This window comes from Cherax quadricarinatus, chromosome 22 (assembly GCF_038502225.1).
Source record: "Cherax quadricarinatus isolate ZL_2023a chromosome 22, ASM3850222v1, whole genome shotgun sequence".
Classification (NCBI taxonomy): domain Eukaryota; kingdom Metazoa; phylum Arthropoda; class Malacostraca; order Decapoda; family Parastacidae; genus Cherax; species Cherax quadricarinatus.
In genome coordinates, this window is record NC_091313.1 from 26531883 (window position 1) to 26546724 (window position 14842).

Sequence of the window (14842 nt, forward strand, 5' to 3'; positions counted from 1 at the left end):
GCTTTCACCTCACTCACACATAATCACTATTTTTGCAGAGGTGCTCAGAACACAACAGCTTAGAAGCATATACCTATAAAGATACACAAACATATCCCTCCAAACTGCTAATATCCCAAACAAAATGTATGATAAATTCATAAATTTTCACTCTTACATATTCTTGTGAGACAAGATTATTTATTTTACTTCTGAGTGACACATTTCTATGGATAATACAATACCACAAAAAGAAAGTTGCTTATAAAAACTAAATTTCTCAAATTATTTTCAATTTACTTGCCTTAGCATTTTTTTTATGAAGACAATAATAAATACTGGCATCTGTAGTGTGATCCACTGGAAGGGAAAAGATATAATAGGTGACAAATAAGCAATGAACACCTTACATAAATAAATTAAATTAAAAGATGTATTGTAGATAGTACAGTGTATCATATAATCCTTCAAAGTATTCCTTACATGTAGCTAATAGTTAAAAATTGTGTACGGTATTTACATAGCTCACCAAGAAGAATGCGTCAGGATATGTGAGTTCTCCTGGCAACATGGTAGAGTCAACGAAGATTCCCCACATGAACACTGCACCTAACTTGTCTTTGGCAAGATGTCCAATGTACCATGGACCTAAAATGAATTATGATACCTTGTAAACTTCACATCCAGCACAATTTCCTCTCACTACAAATAATAAACAATGTACAGAAACATACAATTAATGCTAACTTAAATGTCATGCTACTGTACTACGAATATAAAAAATGAGAAGAATAAGTTAAAATGCCATGGTAGCAACAATTCACAACTAATCCCAAATTGGAGAAAAATCATTAGATGGTATTACAGTATGTCTTGGACTATTCTCAGGCTGAGAATAAATAATGGTCAGGAACAAATTTATCTGCAATTTATGGGGCCAAGAATTTGATGAGATAGAAACTGTACAGGCCTCAGCCTGTCTACCCAACTGTATCACCACTATTAAAATATTCCTTATTCTATTTATTTTACTGCATTGGAAGTTTATGTCAATGGTGCAGTGGTAATGTGCATGCTTCATGCTTATGAGGTTTGCAGATGAAGGAAATACATTTAATTAATGGACACTTTAGATGTTATAAGAACCTATGAAAATATTTAGATAATTTAAGAGGCATAAGCTAATTGGTGCTTCCCTAACATTCATCTACTGTCTTTTGAAATGTATTATGTTCTGTTTTTTCTTTGCACAGTGGTATTACAATGTGACGAATGGTTTTGAAAACCGACAAGTTGAAGAATTGAGACACTTATGCAACACATGGGAATCTTTATTGAAGAAACGTTTCGCCACACAGTGGCTTCATCAGTCCAATACAATGTAGAAGTGGGTAAGGAGAGTAGAAGTTTGAGGTAATCAGTCCCTCAACCTGGAATCGATGTGTTCAGTCCATCACTCTTGTAGGAAGTGCAGCATAGGGCCAGAGAGGTGGCTTATATACTGCGGTGAGATGAGTTGAAGCAGGAGGAGGGGGTATAACAGTGGGACCTGCCACTAGTGTAAGTAGGTCGTCGTCTTGGTACAAAGACTTCAACGCTTGCCCAACCTTTGGACGACGACCTACTTACACTAGTGGCAGGTCCCACTGTGATCCCGTCTCCTCCTGCTTCAACTCATCTCACCGCAGTATATAAGTCACCTCTCTGGCCCTATGCTGCACTTCCTACAAGAGTGATGGACTGAACACATCGATTCCAGGTTGAGGGACTGATTACCTCAAACTTCTACTCTCCTTACCCACTTCTACTTTGTATTGGACTGATGAAGCCACTGCGTGGCGAAACGTTTCTTCAATAACGATTCCCATGTGTTGCATAAGTGTCTCAATTCTTCAACTTGTTGGTTTTCAAAACCATTCGTCACATCTGTCAGACACTGCAACATCATGGGATCTTGGTACAAAGACTTCAACGCTTGCCCAACCTTTGGATGACGACCTACTTACACTAGTGGCAGGTCCCACTGTGATCCCGCCTCCTCCTGCTTCAACTCATCTCACCGCAGTATATAAGCCACCTCTCTGGCCCTATGCTGCACTTCCTACAAGAATGATGGATTGAACACATCGATTCCAGGTTGAGGAACTGATTACCTCAAACTTCTACTCTCCTTACCCACTTCTACTTTGTATTGGACTGATGAAGCCAGTGTGTGGCAAAACGTTTCTTCAATAAAGATTCCCATGTGTTGCATAAGTGTCTCAATTCTCGGTGTTACAATGGTAGGCTAAGTCCATAACAATGGACCAGGCACACTCCCTCGCAAAATGCCGGCACTGACCGAGTTTCTAGCATTCTCTCCACTGAGAACTATTCTATTCTTGAAGGAAGTCACTAAGAGACTTCCAGTACTTGCAATTTTACCAAGAGTTCCTGATGCCATACCTTGTCAAAGGCACCAGAAATGTCCAGTGCTACTACACAGCTGATCTTGAATTCATTCAGTGGATGGTGCCACATAGTGGAGAAGTTGAACAGATCAGCTGCAAAGTGACATATTTTGATTCCATATTGACAGTGACAAAGGAGAGTAATAGTAAACAAGAAACTTCAACCATTCCCAGTAATTTTGGTGCATTATGGTACTTACACAGACCGGGCCACGGGGGCGTTGACCCCTGGAACTCTCTCCAGATAATACACGTGCAGTGAAAGTTTTCTGTATGTTCTCCTGGTCTGCAATTTTGCCTGCCTTTAAAAGGGCTGTTAGTGAACAGCAATATTCCAGCCTAGAGAGAACAAGCAATTTGAAGAGAATGATCACTGACTTGGCATTCCTAGTTCTGAAACTTCTCATTATCCATCCTATCATTTTCCTAGCAGATATGGTAGATACACTGTTGTGATCTTTGAAAGTAAGACCCTCTTGACATTATGACTCTCAGATCCTTCATTAGTTTTTCGCTCTACTGTGTTGCTGGAATTTGTTCTATTCTCCGATACAGTTTTTATTTCCTCGAGTTTTCCATAGCAGGATAAATGAAATTTGTCTTCACTGAAGTTCATATTGTTTTCTGATGCCCAGTTAAAGACTTGGTTCATGTCCGCTTGGAGATTTGCAGTGTCCTCGATAGATAACACTGTCATGCAAATTCTGATATCATCAGCAAAGGACACAGTGCTTTGACTTACATCCCTGTCTATGTCAGATATGCGGATGAGGAAAAGGATGGGGGCAAGTACTGTGCCTTGTGGAACAGAGCTTTTCACTGTAGCTGCCTCTGACTTTACTTTGTTTACTATAACTCTTTGTATTGTATTTGTCAGGAAGTTATAGATCCATCTACCCACTTTTCTTGCTATTCCTTTATCATGATTTATGTGCGATATTACACCATAACTGTACTTACAGAAGGCTTTTGCAAGGTCTGTGTATATTACATCTGCATTTTGATTGTCTTCCAGTGCATCCAAGACCATGTCATAGTGATCCAGCAGCTGTGAGAGGCAGGAGTGACCTGCTCTAAACCCATGCTGCCTTGGGTTGTGCAATTGATTGGTATCCAAGTAGTTGACGATCTTGCTTCTTAGAACCCTTTTAAAGATTTTTATGATGTGGGACGTTAGTGCTATCAGTCTGTAATTCTATGCAAATGCTTCACTGGCACCCTTGTGGAGTGGGGTTATATCTGTTGTTTTTAGTGACTGTGGGATGACCCATGTCTATGCTCCCTCTTCATAGAATAGTTAAGGCACATGAAAGGGATTTCTTGCAGTTCTCGATGAACACAGAGTTTCATGATGTAAGAGCACACAAAAGTTTTGCAATGTGCTCATGGTTCTTTAATATACAGGGATGAAGCAATAAAAAGCAAAATGAGAAAGCTGTATTAGGGAAGAGTGAGAACTTAGTGATTGATATGAGTAAATGAGGTATAGTACATCAAATGAGATTCATGAATATGACAGCTTTACTGGAAAAGAATATAGTGATAAATGTAGAATAGTGATTTTTATTTAGTTTTGTGATGCAAAAGAAATTAAAAGTAAATTAAAGGTAAAGAAGAAAGGAAATTCTATGAATAATTTTTTTTCAACAGAAGAGTAGTATTGGAATCTGTTGTTGGGACTGTTAAGGGTTACTGCATCTTAATGCTTGGTGTATGAATGTCTACATTATCCCCCAAGCAAGAAAGAAACTGGGTACAAATAATGATGACTTACCTATGAAAGGATAGAGGAGAAATACTACCACCAGGACAAACACAGTGCGGTTGTTGCTTAAGCTCGAGGATGCTCCAATCATCCGCTTTGGTATTAAAGGATCACATCGCACTATTCAAAACAAGGAGCACTCAATGAATTCATAATACTTTTGTCTGTACATACATTTGAACAAAGTGTTGTTATAATATATTTCACAAGATTAAATTTCACTGCAAAGCAACAATGTCTTACGATAAAATGTAAAATATTTCCATGTGAAAGCAGCTCAAAATTACTTTAAAACAAACACAGAAACAGTACATCTACTTGATTAAAAAACTTCATTCATAATGCAATATGTTTCATCAGTGAAATACGTATTATGTACGTAATTTTTTTTTATATTTTTTAACAAGTCAGCCGTCTCCCACCGAGGCAGGGTGACCCAAAAAGAAAGAAAATCCCCAAAAAGAAAATACTTTCATCATCATTCAACACTTTCACCTCACCCACACAAAATCACTGTTTTTGCAGATGTGCTCAGAATACAACAGTTAGAAGCATATATGTATAAAGATATTGGCGGTTTGGAGGGATATGTTGTGTATCTTTATACGTATATGCTCGTAAATGTTTTCTCATTATTGTATATCATAAATGTCTAACCTGTGACCCAATCAAACTTTATTTTTTAATTACATTACCTAACAAAATACTACATTCTACTGAATGCTCAGCAACACAGTAAATGACCATATGACCTGTCTTTGTAATACTCATTTGTATTAAATTGTTATCTGTTTACAATAATGTTTTTACCACTGAATATATCATTGCTTAGCTAATCTTAAGTTAATTTTAAGCCTGCTCATAATGCTCTGCATACAAGGGGCTTTGACATGTTGCACTGTAATAACATTGTACTTCACTGTATCATGTTCAAATTAATATATAAATAAATAAATAAATAAGCTGTTGTATTCTGAGCACCTCTGCAAAAACTGATTATGTGTGAGGTGAAAATGTTGAATGATGATGAAAGTATTTTCTTTTTAGGGATTTTCTTTCTTTTTGGGTCACCCTGCCTCGGTGGGAGACGGCCAACTTGTTGAAAAAAAACTAAAAAAAAAAAAACATGCAAGTGTAGTGTGACCTAAGTGTAAGTAGAAGCAGCAAGATGTACCTGAAATCTTGCATGCTTATGAGACAGAAAAAAGACACCAGCAATCCTACCATCATGTAAAACAATTACAGGCTTCCATTTTAGACTCACTTGGCAGGATGGTAGTACCTCCCTGGGCAGCTGCCATCTACCAACCTACTACCCAGGGAAGAATTTCATATACATCCTCAAATCTTTCATGTATTACCTTGGTACCGATATATATAAAGATACACAACATATCCCTCCAAACTGCCAATATGTCTTGAATTAAATCTTTAATGAGCAATCAACAGAAGTATCCCTGTTCTAAGTACATATTATAACTCCAAAGGTACCTTATAATATCTCCAAAGATACACAATATTTTAAAATTATCTTAGAAGGGCATGTGCAAGTATTTTAGTGTATATTTGTCATAACTTATTTGTGACTACTGAACCCTATTATTAGTTAGGGGAACACAGCTATGCTTATGGCATCTTATCTTCTATACAGGCAGGCCCTGCTTATACAGCAGGTTAAGTTCCGAGTTAATGCTGTAACATGTAAATTGCTGTAACGTGAAACATAGCCTTTATTTTCATTTTGGTACTTAAACAGCTCCCAACTCGAACAATTCGGTATTCGAATGCTTTGTTTGGTAAAAAAAAAAATAGCTTGGTAGTAGATCGTTTGCTCAGCACTCGACCAAATAATTTGCATCAGTCTCCCCGCAGCTGTCGCTCAGTGCAAAACTCCGCTGAACTTCATTATAAACTATTTTGTGTTTATTCGCAATTTTTGGTGTTTTTTATATTATTTGTATAAATAAGTCACCATGGGGTTTGAGATGATTAGTGATAACAGCCAACTGAAAAGAAAATTGGTTAAAGTCACAATAGAGATGAAAAATTATTATTAATTATTAATTATGGGAAAAATTTGTTTGGTACTCAAACAGCCTTCTGGAATGAATTAAGTTGAAGTACTGAGGTTCCGCTGTACTTACCTTAAATATTTCTGTCCTTAGCTTGTAGTGAATGGTGAATAAATTTATTGTAGGAAGTCTGAATGAATGAAGAATGGGTATAACTCAAAACCTGCAGCATTATTGAAATGCCATAGAGCGAGGCCTGCCTGTACTTAAGCTTGTCCTAGAATATTTTTGAAGTTTCCAGTGTTTACTGAATACTGAATACTGAATACACTACTACTACTTTCTCTTGAATCACATTACAGCTCTCTCTCTCATTATATTTGTGAAGAAATATTTTTGTCTTGTCTGTTCTCTTTTTGTGTTTATTCCTGTTCATGATATTAATTTTAATTAAATTTTTGTATGCTCAGTATGTCTTCCTGGATACCAGACTGTCTCAAAACATATACAGGATTATTTTCACGTTTATGGGGAGTAACTAATCCAACAAACAGTTCCATCATGTCTATTTCCCATTTTAGAGAAATTAGGATGTTGTTAGGGAGATAATGAGTGAAGAATTTCACCTTTTTCTTTCTTTCTTTCTTTCAACAAACCGGCCATATCCCACCAAGGCAAGGTGGCCCAAAAGGAAAAACGAGTTTCTCCTTTTAAATTTAGTAAGATATACAGGAGAAGGGGTTACTAGCCCCTTGCTCCCAGCATTTGAGTTGCCTCTTATGACAAGCTTGGCTTACGAAGGAAGAATTCTGTTCCACTTCCCCATGGAGATGAGAGGAAATAAACAAGAATTAGTAAGAAAATAGAAGAAAACCCAGAGGGGTGTGTATATATATACCTGTACATGTGTGCGTGAGCGTGTTAGATAGGAGTGAATGGAGACGAATGGTACTTGGGACCTGACGATCTGTTGGAGTGTGAGCAGGGTAATATTTAGTGAAGGGATTCAGGGAAACCGGTTATTTTCATATAGTCGGACTTAAGTCCTGGAAATGGGAAGTACAATGCCTGCACTTTAAAGGAGGGGTTTGGGATATTGGCAGTTTGGAGGGATATACAGTGGACCCCCGCATAACGATCACCTCTGAATGTGACCAATTATGTAAGTGTATTTATGTAAGTGCGTTTGTACGTGTATGTTTGGGGGTCTGAAATGGACTAATCTACTTCACAATATTCCTTATGGGAACAAATTCGGTCAGTACTGGCACCTGAACATATTTCTGGAGTGAAAAAATATCGTTAACCGGGGGTCCACTGTATTGTGTATCTTTATACGTGTATATGCTTCTAAGCTGTTGTATTCTGAGCACCTCTGCAAAAACAGTGATTATGTGTGAGTGTGGTGAAAGTGTTGAATGATGATGAAAGCATTTTCTTTTTGGGGATTTTCTTTCTTTTTTGGGTCACCCTGCCTCGGTGGGAGACGGCCAACTTGTTGAAAAAAAAAAAAAAGACATGCAAGTGTAGTGTGACCTAAGTATAAATAGAAGCAGCAAGATGTACCTGAAATCTTGCATGCTTATAAGACAGAAAAAAGACACCAGCAATCCTACCATCATGTAAAACAATTACAGGCTTCCATTTTAGACTCACTTGGCAGGATGGTAGTACCTCCCTGGGCAGCTGCTGTCTACCAACCTACTACCCAGGGAAGAATTTCATATACATCCTCAAATCTTTCATGTATTACCTTGGTACCTGCCCAGAATGAGAAGAAGACTACACGTGCCAATGCCAGTCATATAGATCACCAAGAACTATGGGAAAAGAATGAGAATATTACAGAAAGCATAACAAATACATATCAAAGAGAATTTACTGTATCACCTAACTTCTTTAAAATATAAATTAATTGTCAAATACTGTATACGTGAAATTATTAAAAACATGTACAATGGACCCCCGCATACTGTTGGCCTTACATAACGTTAAATCCGCATACCGATACATTTTATCGCTAAGATTTTGCCTCGCATACCGCTAAAAAAACCCGCTCAACGCTGTTCGTCCGAGATGCATCTAATGTGCGGCCTTAGCCAGCCTCACATGTTCCGCCGGTGGCATTGTTTACCAGCCAGCCTCCGCAGTAACATCCAAGCATACAATTGGAACATTTCGTATTATTACAGTGTTTTTGGTGATTTTATCTGCAAAATAAGTGACCATGGGCCCCAAGAAAGCTTCTAGTTCCAACCCTACAGGAATAAGGGTGAGAATTACTATAGAGATGAAGAAAGAGATCATTGATAAGTATGAAAGTGGAGTGCGTGTCTCCGAGCTGGCCAGGTTGTATAATAAACCCCAGTCAACCATCGCTACTATTGTGGGCAACAAAAAGGCAATCAAGGAAGCTGTTCTTGCCAAAGGTTCAACTGTGTTTTCGAAACAGAGATCGCAAGTGATGGAAGATGTTGAGAGACTCTTATTGGTGTGGATAAATGAAAAACAGATAGCAAGAGATAGCATCTCTCAAGTGCTCATAAGTGAAAAGGCTAGGAAGTTGCATCAGGATTTAATTAAAAAAATGCCTGCAACTAGTGATGATGTGAGTGAATTTAAGGCCAGCAAAGGTTGGTTTGAGAGATTTAAGAAGCGTAGTGGCATACATAGTGTGATAAGGCATGGTGAGGCTGCCAGTTCGGACCACAAAGCAGCTGAAAAATATGTGCAGGAATTCAAGGAGTACATAGACAATGAAGGACTGAAACCTGAACAAGTGTTTAATTGTGATGAAACAGGCCTGTTTTGGAAGAAAATGCCAAGCAGGACCTACATTACTCAGGAGGAAAAGGCACTCCCAGGACATAAGCCTATGAAAGACAGGCTTACTCTGTTGATGTGTTCCAATGCTAGTGGTGATTGCAAAGTGAAGCCTTTATTAGTGTATCACTCAGAAACTCCCAGAGCGTTCAGGCAAAAGAATATCCTTAAGGCTAATTTGTGTGTGCTGTGGAGGGCAAACAGTAAGGCATGGGTCACTAGGGACTTTTTCTATGACTGGTTACACCATGCATTTGCCCCCAATGTGAAAGATTACCTAACTGAAAAGAAATTAGACCTTAAGTGCCTCCTGGTGTTAGACAATGCCCCTGGTCATCCTACAGATGTGGCAGAGTGACTTTATGGGGACATGAGGTTCATTAAGGTGAAGTTTTTGCCTCCTAATACCACTCCTCTCCTGCAGCCCATGGACCAGCAGGTTATTGCAAACTTCAAAAAACTGTACACAAAAGCTCTGTTTGAAAGGTGCTTTGTAGTGACCTCAGAAACTCAACTGACTCTAAGAGAGTTTTGGAGAGATCACTTTAATATCCTCAATTGTGTAAACCTTATAGGTAAGGCTTGGGAGGGAGTGACTAAGAGGACCTTGAACTCTGCTTGGAAGAAACTGTGGCCAGAATGTGTAGACCAAAGGGATTTTGAAGGGTTTCAGGCTAACCCTGAGAGGAGTATGCCAGTTGAGGAATCCATTGTGGCATTGGGAAAGTCCTTGGGGTTGGAGGTTAGTGGGGATGATGTGGAAGAGTTGGTGGAGGAGGACAATGAAGAACTAACCACTGATGAGCTGCTAGATCAACTTCAACAGCAAGAGGCCAGACCTGAGGAAACTGGTTCGGAGGAGGGGAGAGAGAAATTGAAGAAGTTGCCTACTACAAAGATTAAGGAAATCTGTGCAATGTGGCTGAAAGTGCAAACCTTTATGGATGAAAATCACCCTCACACAGCTATTGCAAGTCGTGCTGGTGACTATTACACTGACAGTGTTGTGAAACACTTTAGGTAAGTCATAAAGGAACGAGAGGTACAGGTCACTATGGACAGATATGTTGTGCGACAGAAGTCCAGTGACTCTGAAGCTGGTCCTAGTGGCATTAAAAGAAGAAGGGAAGTAACCCCAGAAAAGGACTTGACACCTCAAGTCTTAATGGAAGGGGATTCCCCTTCTAAACATTAAGACTCTCTCCTCCCATCCCATCAATCATCACCAGATCTTCAATAAAGGTAAGTGTCATGTAATTGTGCATGCCTTTTTCAGTCTGTGTGTATTAAAATTAATATTTCATGTGGTAAAAATGTTTTTTTTTCATACTTTGGGGTGTCTTGCACGGATTAATTTGATTTCCATTATTTCTTATGGGGAAAATTCATTTGCATAACGATAATTTCGCATAACAATGAGCTCTCATGAACGGATTAATATCGTTATGTGGGGGTCCACTGTATAGTACTGTATTCCAAAAAAATAAGCATTTGTTACAGACTGTGAAAGAAGTATTAAAGAATCAAACCAATATAAAATACTTGAAAATATTAGCATATTTGATTCTTCATTCTGAATTACAGAGATTTTGAAACTTTACCACATCATGAAGCTTGATAGAGAGGATAAGTGACCCCAAGTATGAAGGCTGAGGCCGCAGGAACCCTGCTCCCTCCATCCCGATCCGTAACAGAGTTTTACTACCAGAAGAGTTTCCAACCAATACCTGTAACAATCTTTAATTGAAGAATACTGCAATTAGAAAAATACATGTAAATTAAACCCTTGTATATTCAAGAGGCCATGCTCAAACCTTTACATATTCAAGAGTTCACTTTCCAATATCTCTCTTGAAGGGAAGAAAGTTACTGCATTCAACCTTCAGCAAAAAAAAATTTTTTTAACACATGAGCCACTTCCCACCGAGGCAGGGTAACCCAGAACGAAAGAAAAACCCAAAAATTTTAACAGCCCATAATGTTCTTGTCTTGTACTCCAAAAATTCTGATGCTATTTGATTATTGATGATGCAATGAGTTCTTGTTATACATTGGACCCCCGGATAACGATCAGCTCCCAACTCGACCAATTATGTAAGTTTATTTTTGTAAGTGCTTTTGTAGGTGTATTTTTAGGGGTCTGAAATGGACTAATCTAATTCACAATATTTCTTATGGGAACAAATTCGGTCTATAATGGCACCCAAACAGACTTCTGGATTGAAATAATATCGTTATGCGGGAGTCCACTGTACTTACTCAAGTTTCTATGCGATCATTACTCTCAAAATAGTTTACTGTTTGTTTTACCTATAATAGTATGTATGCAAGAGGCACCACTGCAAGCACTCTGCCCCTGTAATCAAGCTTCGTTAATTTTTATTTTTTGGTTAAACTAACATCAATAAATATATTCAACCATTGTTTTCTCTTATTTTCCTAGTATTGCATGGGCTTAAGACTTGCCCAAAATGCAATTTATATAAAGACCTTCTAAACAATAAATACAGTGCAGTGGACCCTTGGCTAACGAATGCATCGCATAAAATTAAATCTTCCTAACGAAGCGTTTGAGCGTAAAAGTTTTGGCCTGCCTAACAATAAAAAACTCGCCGAACGTGATTCGTTCCGAACCTGTCTGTCCAGCCTGAGCGCCTCAGCTGCCCTGCTGTCATTTTTACAAGCCAGGGTGGCCGGTTTCATGCATACATTCGATACATTTTGTATCATTCCATTGGTTATAGTGCTTATAACTGCTAAATAAGCCACCATGGTCCCAAATAAAGCTTCTAGTGCCAACCCTGTGGTATAAAGGGTGAGAAATACTATTGTACCATGGTCAGCTGCTGCTGCACCACCGTCAGCTGTTGCTGCACCACCGTCAGCTGTACTACTTGAATTATTGTTGGTGTGGCTTAACGAGAAACAATCAACCCCAGAGGGTCAGCTACCCATGATAACCCAAGAAAGCCAGTGAGTCATCACGGACTGTCTAACTTATTTCCATTGGGGTCCTTAATCTTGTCCCCCAGGATGCGACCCACACCAGTCGACTAACACCCAGGTGAACAGGAAAAAATGCCTGGAACTAGTGCTCATATTGGTGAATTTAAGGCCAGCAAAGGTTGGTTTGGGAGATTTATGAATCATGATAAGGCATGGCGAAGCTGAAAAATTCCAACCCCAACAAGCGTTCAATTGTGACGAAACAGGCCTGTTTTGGAAGAAAATGCCAAACAGGACCTACATTACTCAGGAGGAAAAGGCACTCCTAGGACACAAGCCTATGAAAGACAGGCTAACTTTTTTGTTTTGTTGTAATGCTAGTGGGGACTGCAAAGTGAAGCCTTTACTCATGTATCACTCTGAAAATACCAGTGTTCAAAAAAAACAGTGTCTCATCACTCATCAATACTCTACAATAAAGGTGTCATTTTAACATTTATTTATATAGTTACTGTGCATGTCTCATTGTTTTCTTTGTACGGAAATGTATATTTCATGAAAAAAAAATTATTTTTTTAATACTTTTGGCTGTCTGGAACGGATTAATTGGATTTCCATTATTTCTTATGGGGAAAATTAATTTGGCTAACGATAATTTCATCTAACGATGAGCTCTCAGGAATGGATTAATATCATTAGCCGAGGGTCCACTGTATTCTGCAAGCAACTTATGCCAAGCCCCATCTAATGAATTTGTAACCATAAGTAATGTGTAAGAGCAAGGGGCTAGTAACCCCTTCTGTATAAATTAATAAATTTAAAAAGAAAAACTTTTGTACAGGAGAAGGGGTTACTAGCCCCTTGCTCCCGGCACTGTAGTCACCTACTGACAATTTAGATTACTGTAAATATACTTTTGAAACTGCATATGAGAATATTCGTATTTGTATAAACACTATTTTGATCATTTCTATAATTATCAAAAAAATTGTAAAATAAATTACAGTAACAGTACAAGATAGCTAAATAGTGAGTCAAAGAGGTAAAATAAATATATGAACATGCGGACACAGGTACAAGTATGAAAAACAAATCACAGAACAACTGTGGCTTGGACCTATGGCAAGACAGGCTTAAAACTTTTTTTTCAACAAACCGGTCATATCCCACTGTGGCAATGCAAACTAAAAAGAGAAACGACAAGTTGTGCAAGTGTTGCAGTATCTGACAAGTTGTGCAACTTGTTGCACAACTTGTCAGACACTGCAACATCATGGAATCTTGGTTCAGAGGACATCTACAAGACCTTCTTCACGGCTGCTGCAACTAACCCATCTCTATGGGAAGGACCTACTTCCACTGGGGAATCCCGCCTACCAGTAACTATGCCCTCGTCTGCTGCATGTCCTTATCCACTGACGCCTATATAACCGCCAGTCTTCTTGCCTTTGCTCCAGATTCTCCTCCACCACGATGCTGTGAACACTAACTCCAAGGCTGAGGGACTGATTACCTCATCTTTTGTATATAGCTCTACAGTCTTCCAATTATGTCCTAGAATTTGTGTTGATAAAGCCACTGGATGGCGAAACGTCTACATTAAAGATATCCAGATGTTGCACATGTGTCTTTACTTTCGTAAAAAGAGAAACGAAAGTTTTTCTTCTTAAGTTTAGTAGCTTATACAGGAGAAGGGGTTACCAGCCCCTTGATCCCAGCATTTTAGTCACTACTTATGAGGAGATAAGAAATAAAGAAGAACAAGAACTATTAAAAAAATAGAAGAAAACCCAGATGTGTACATATGCATATACATGCATGTGTAGTGTGACCTAAGTGTAAGTAGAAGTAGCAAAATATACCTGGTATCCCATGTGGTTATGAGACAGAAAAAAACAAAAAGACACCAACAATCCTACCATCATGTAAAACAATAGACTTAAAACTATCAGTCCCAACATAGATCTACGTTTTCTCACGTAGCGCTCTGAATGTAGATCTACTTTTTTTTTTACATGCTTTCTCATGGAGAAAATCAAGGTCGGAGCACTACGCACATAAACATAGATCTACGTTTGGACAGTTTAAGGGTTAAAACTTGCCATGGGTTCTTGCCCCATTCATTCTGCTATTTGTTTGCAATTGTGTTAATATGATTTTGTGAGTCATGCAGAACAAACATTTATTTGGACAACATTTCCCTCTAGGTAGGGCTTTTTTCAATTTCTCAGTTGAGAACACTGTCCAAATACAGGCTAGTTCTACATACACTTATATCTGATAAAATATTTTATTTGGTGAGAGTGTAAGTCCCACCAAATAAAATATTGTCATGTACCATGCAATAATTTTTAATTTACTGTCATGAGTGTATGCTTGTTAAATGCATTCATTAGAAGTAGTTTTATTCAATATCTATATATGTCTACAGTCCATGCTTATTATACAATGTTTATGTTCTATTAGGATATAAAATGATCTATTAGTCTGTTAGCTTGCCCGCCCAAAATGCTCTGTATAGCCAGGGGTTGTCCATGTGTACCATTAACCCTTTGACTGTCGCGGCCATATATATACGTCTTACGAGGTACCGTGTTTGACGTACATATACTACTCATAAATTCTAGCGGCTTCAAATCAAGCAGGAGAAAGCTGATAGGCCCACATGTGAGAGAATGGGTCTGTGTGGTCAGTGTGCACCACGTAAAAAAAATCCTGGCGCACGCAGTGCATAATGAGAAAAAAAAACCTCCGACTGTTTTTTTTTAATTAAAATGCTGACTTTGTGGTCTATTTTCGTATAGTATTTATGGTTGTATTCTCGTTTTCTTGGTCTCATTTGATAGAATGGAAAATATATTATAGAA

General features: G+C 38.3%; 1 protein-coding gene across 3 annotated transcripts in view; it reads right to left on the reverse strand.

Moving 5' to 3' along the window:
• LOC128689677 (transmembrane protein 62) overlaps positions 1 to 14842 on the reverse strand; it is a 76208-nt gene that overhangs the window by 8439 nt on the left and 52927 nt on the right. For 2 of the 3 annotated variants that reach the window (XM_053778038.2, XM_070087598.1), the window contains exons 9-13: positions 10631 to 10756; positions 7960 to 8026; positions 4204 to 4314; positions 500 to 627; positions 284 to 339 (exon numbers count right to left, since the gene is read on the reverse strand). In XM_053778038.2, the coding sequence (XP_053634013.2) occupies positions 284 to 339; positions 500 to 627; positions 4204 to 4314; positions 7960 to 8026; positions 10631 to 10756 (488 nt within the window). The remainder of the gene's footprint in view (positions 1 to 283; positions 340 to 499; positions 628 to 4203; positions 4315 to 7959; positions 8027 to 10630; positions 10757 to 14842) is intronic. The other variant, XM_053778039.2, reaches the window with a different exon arrangement.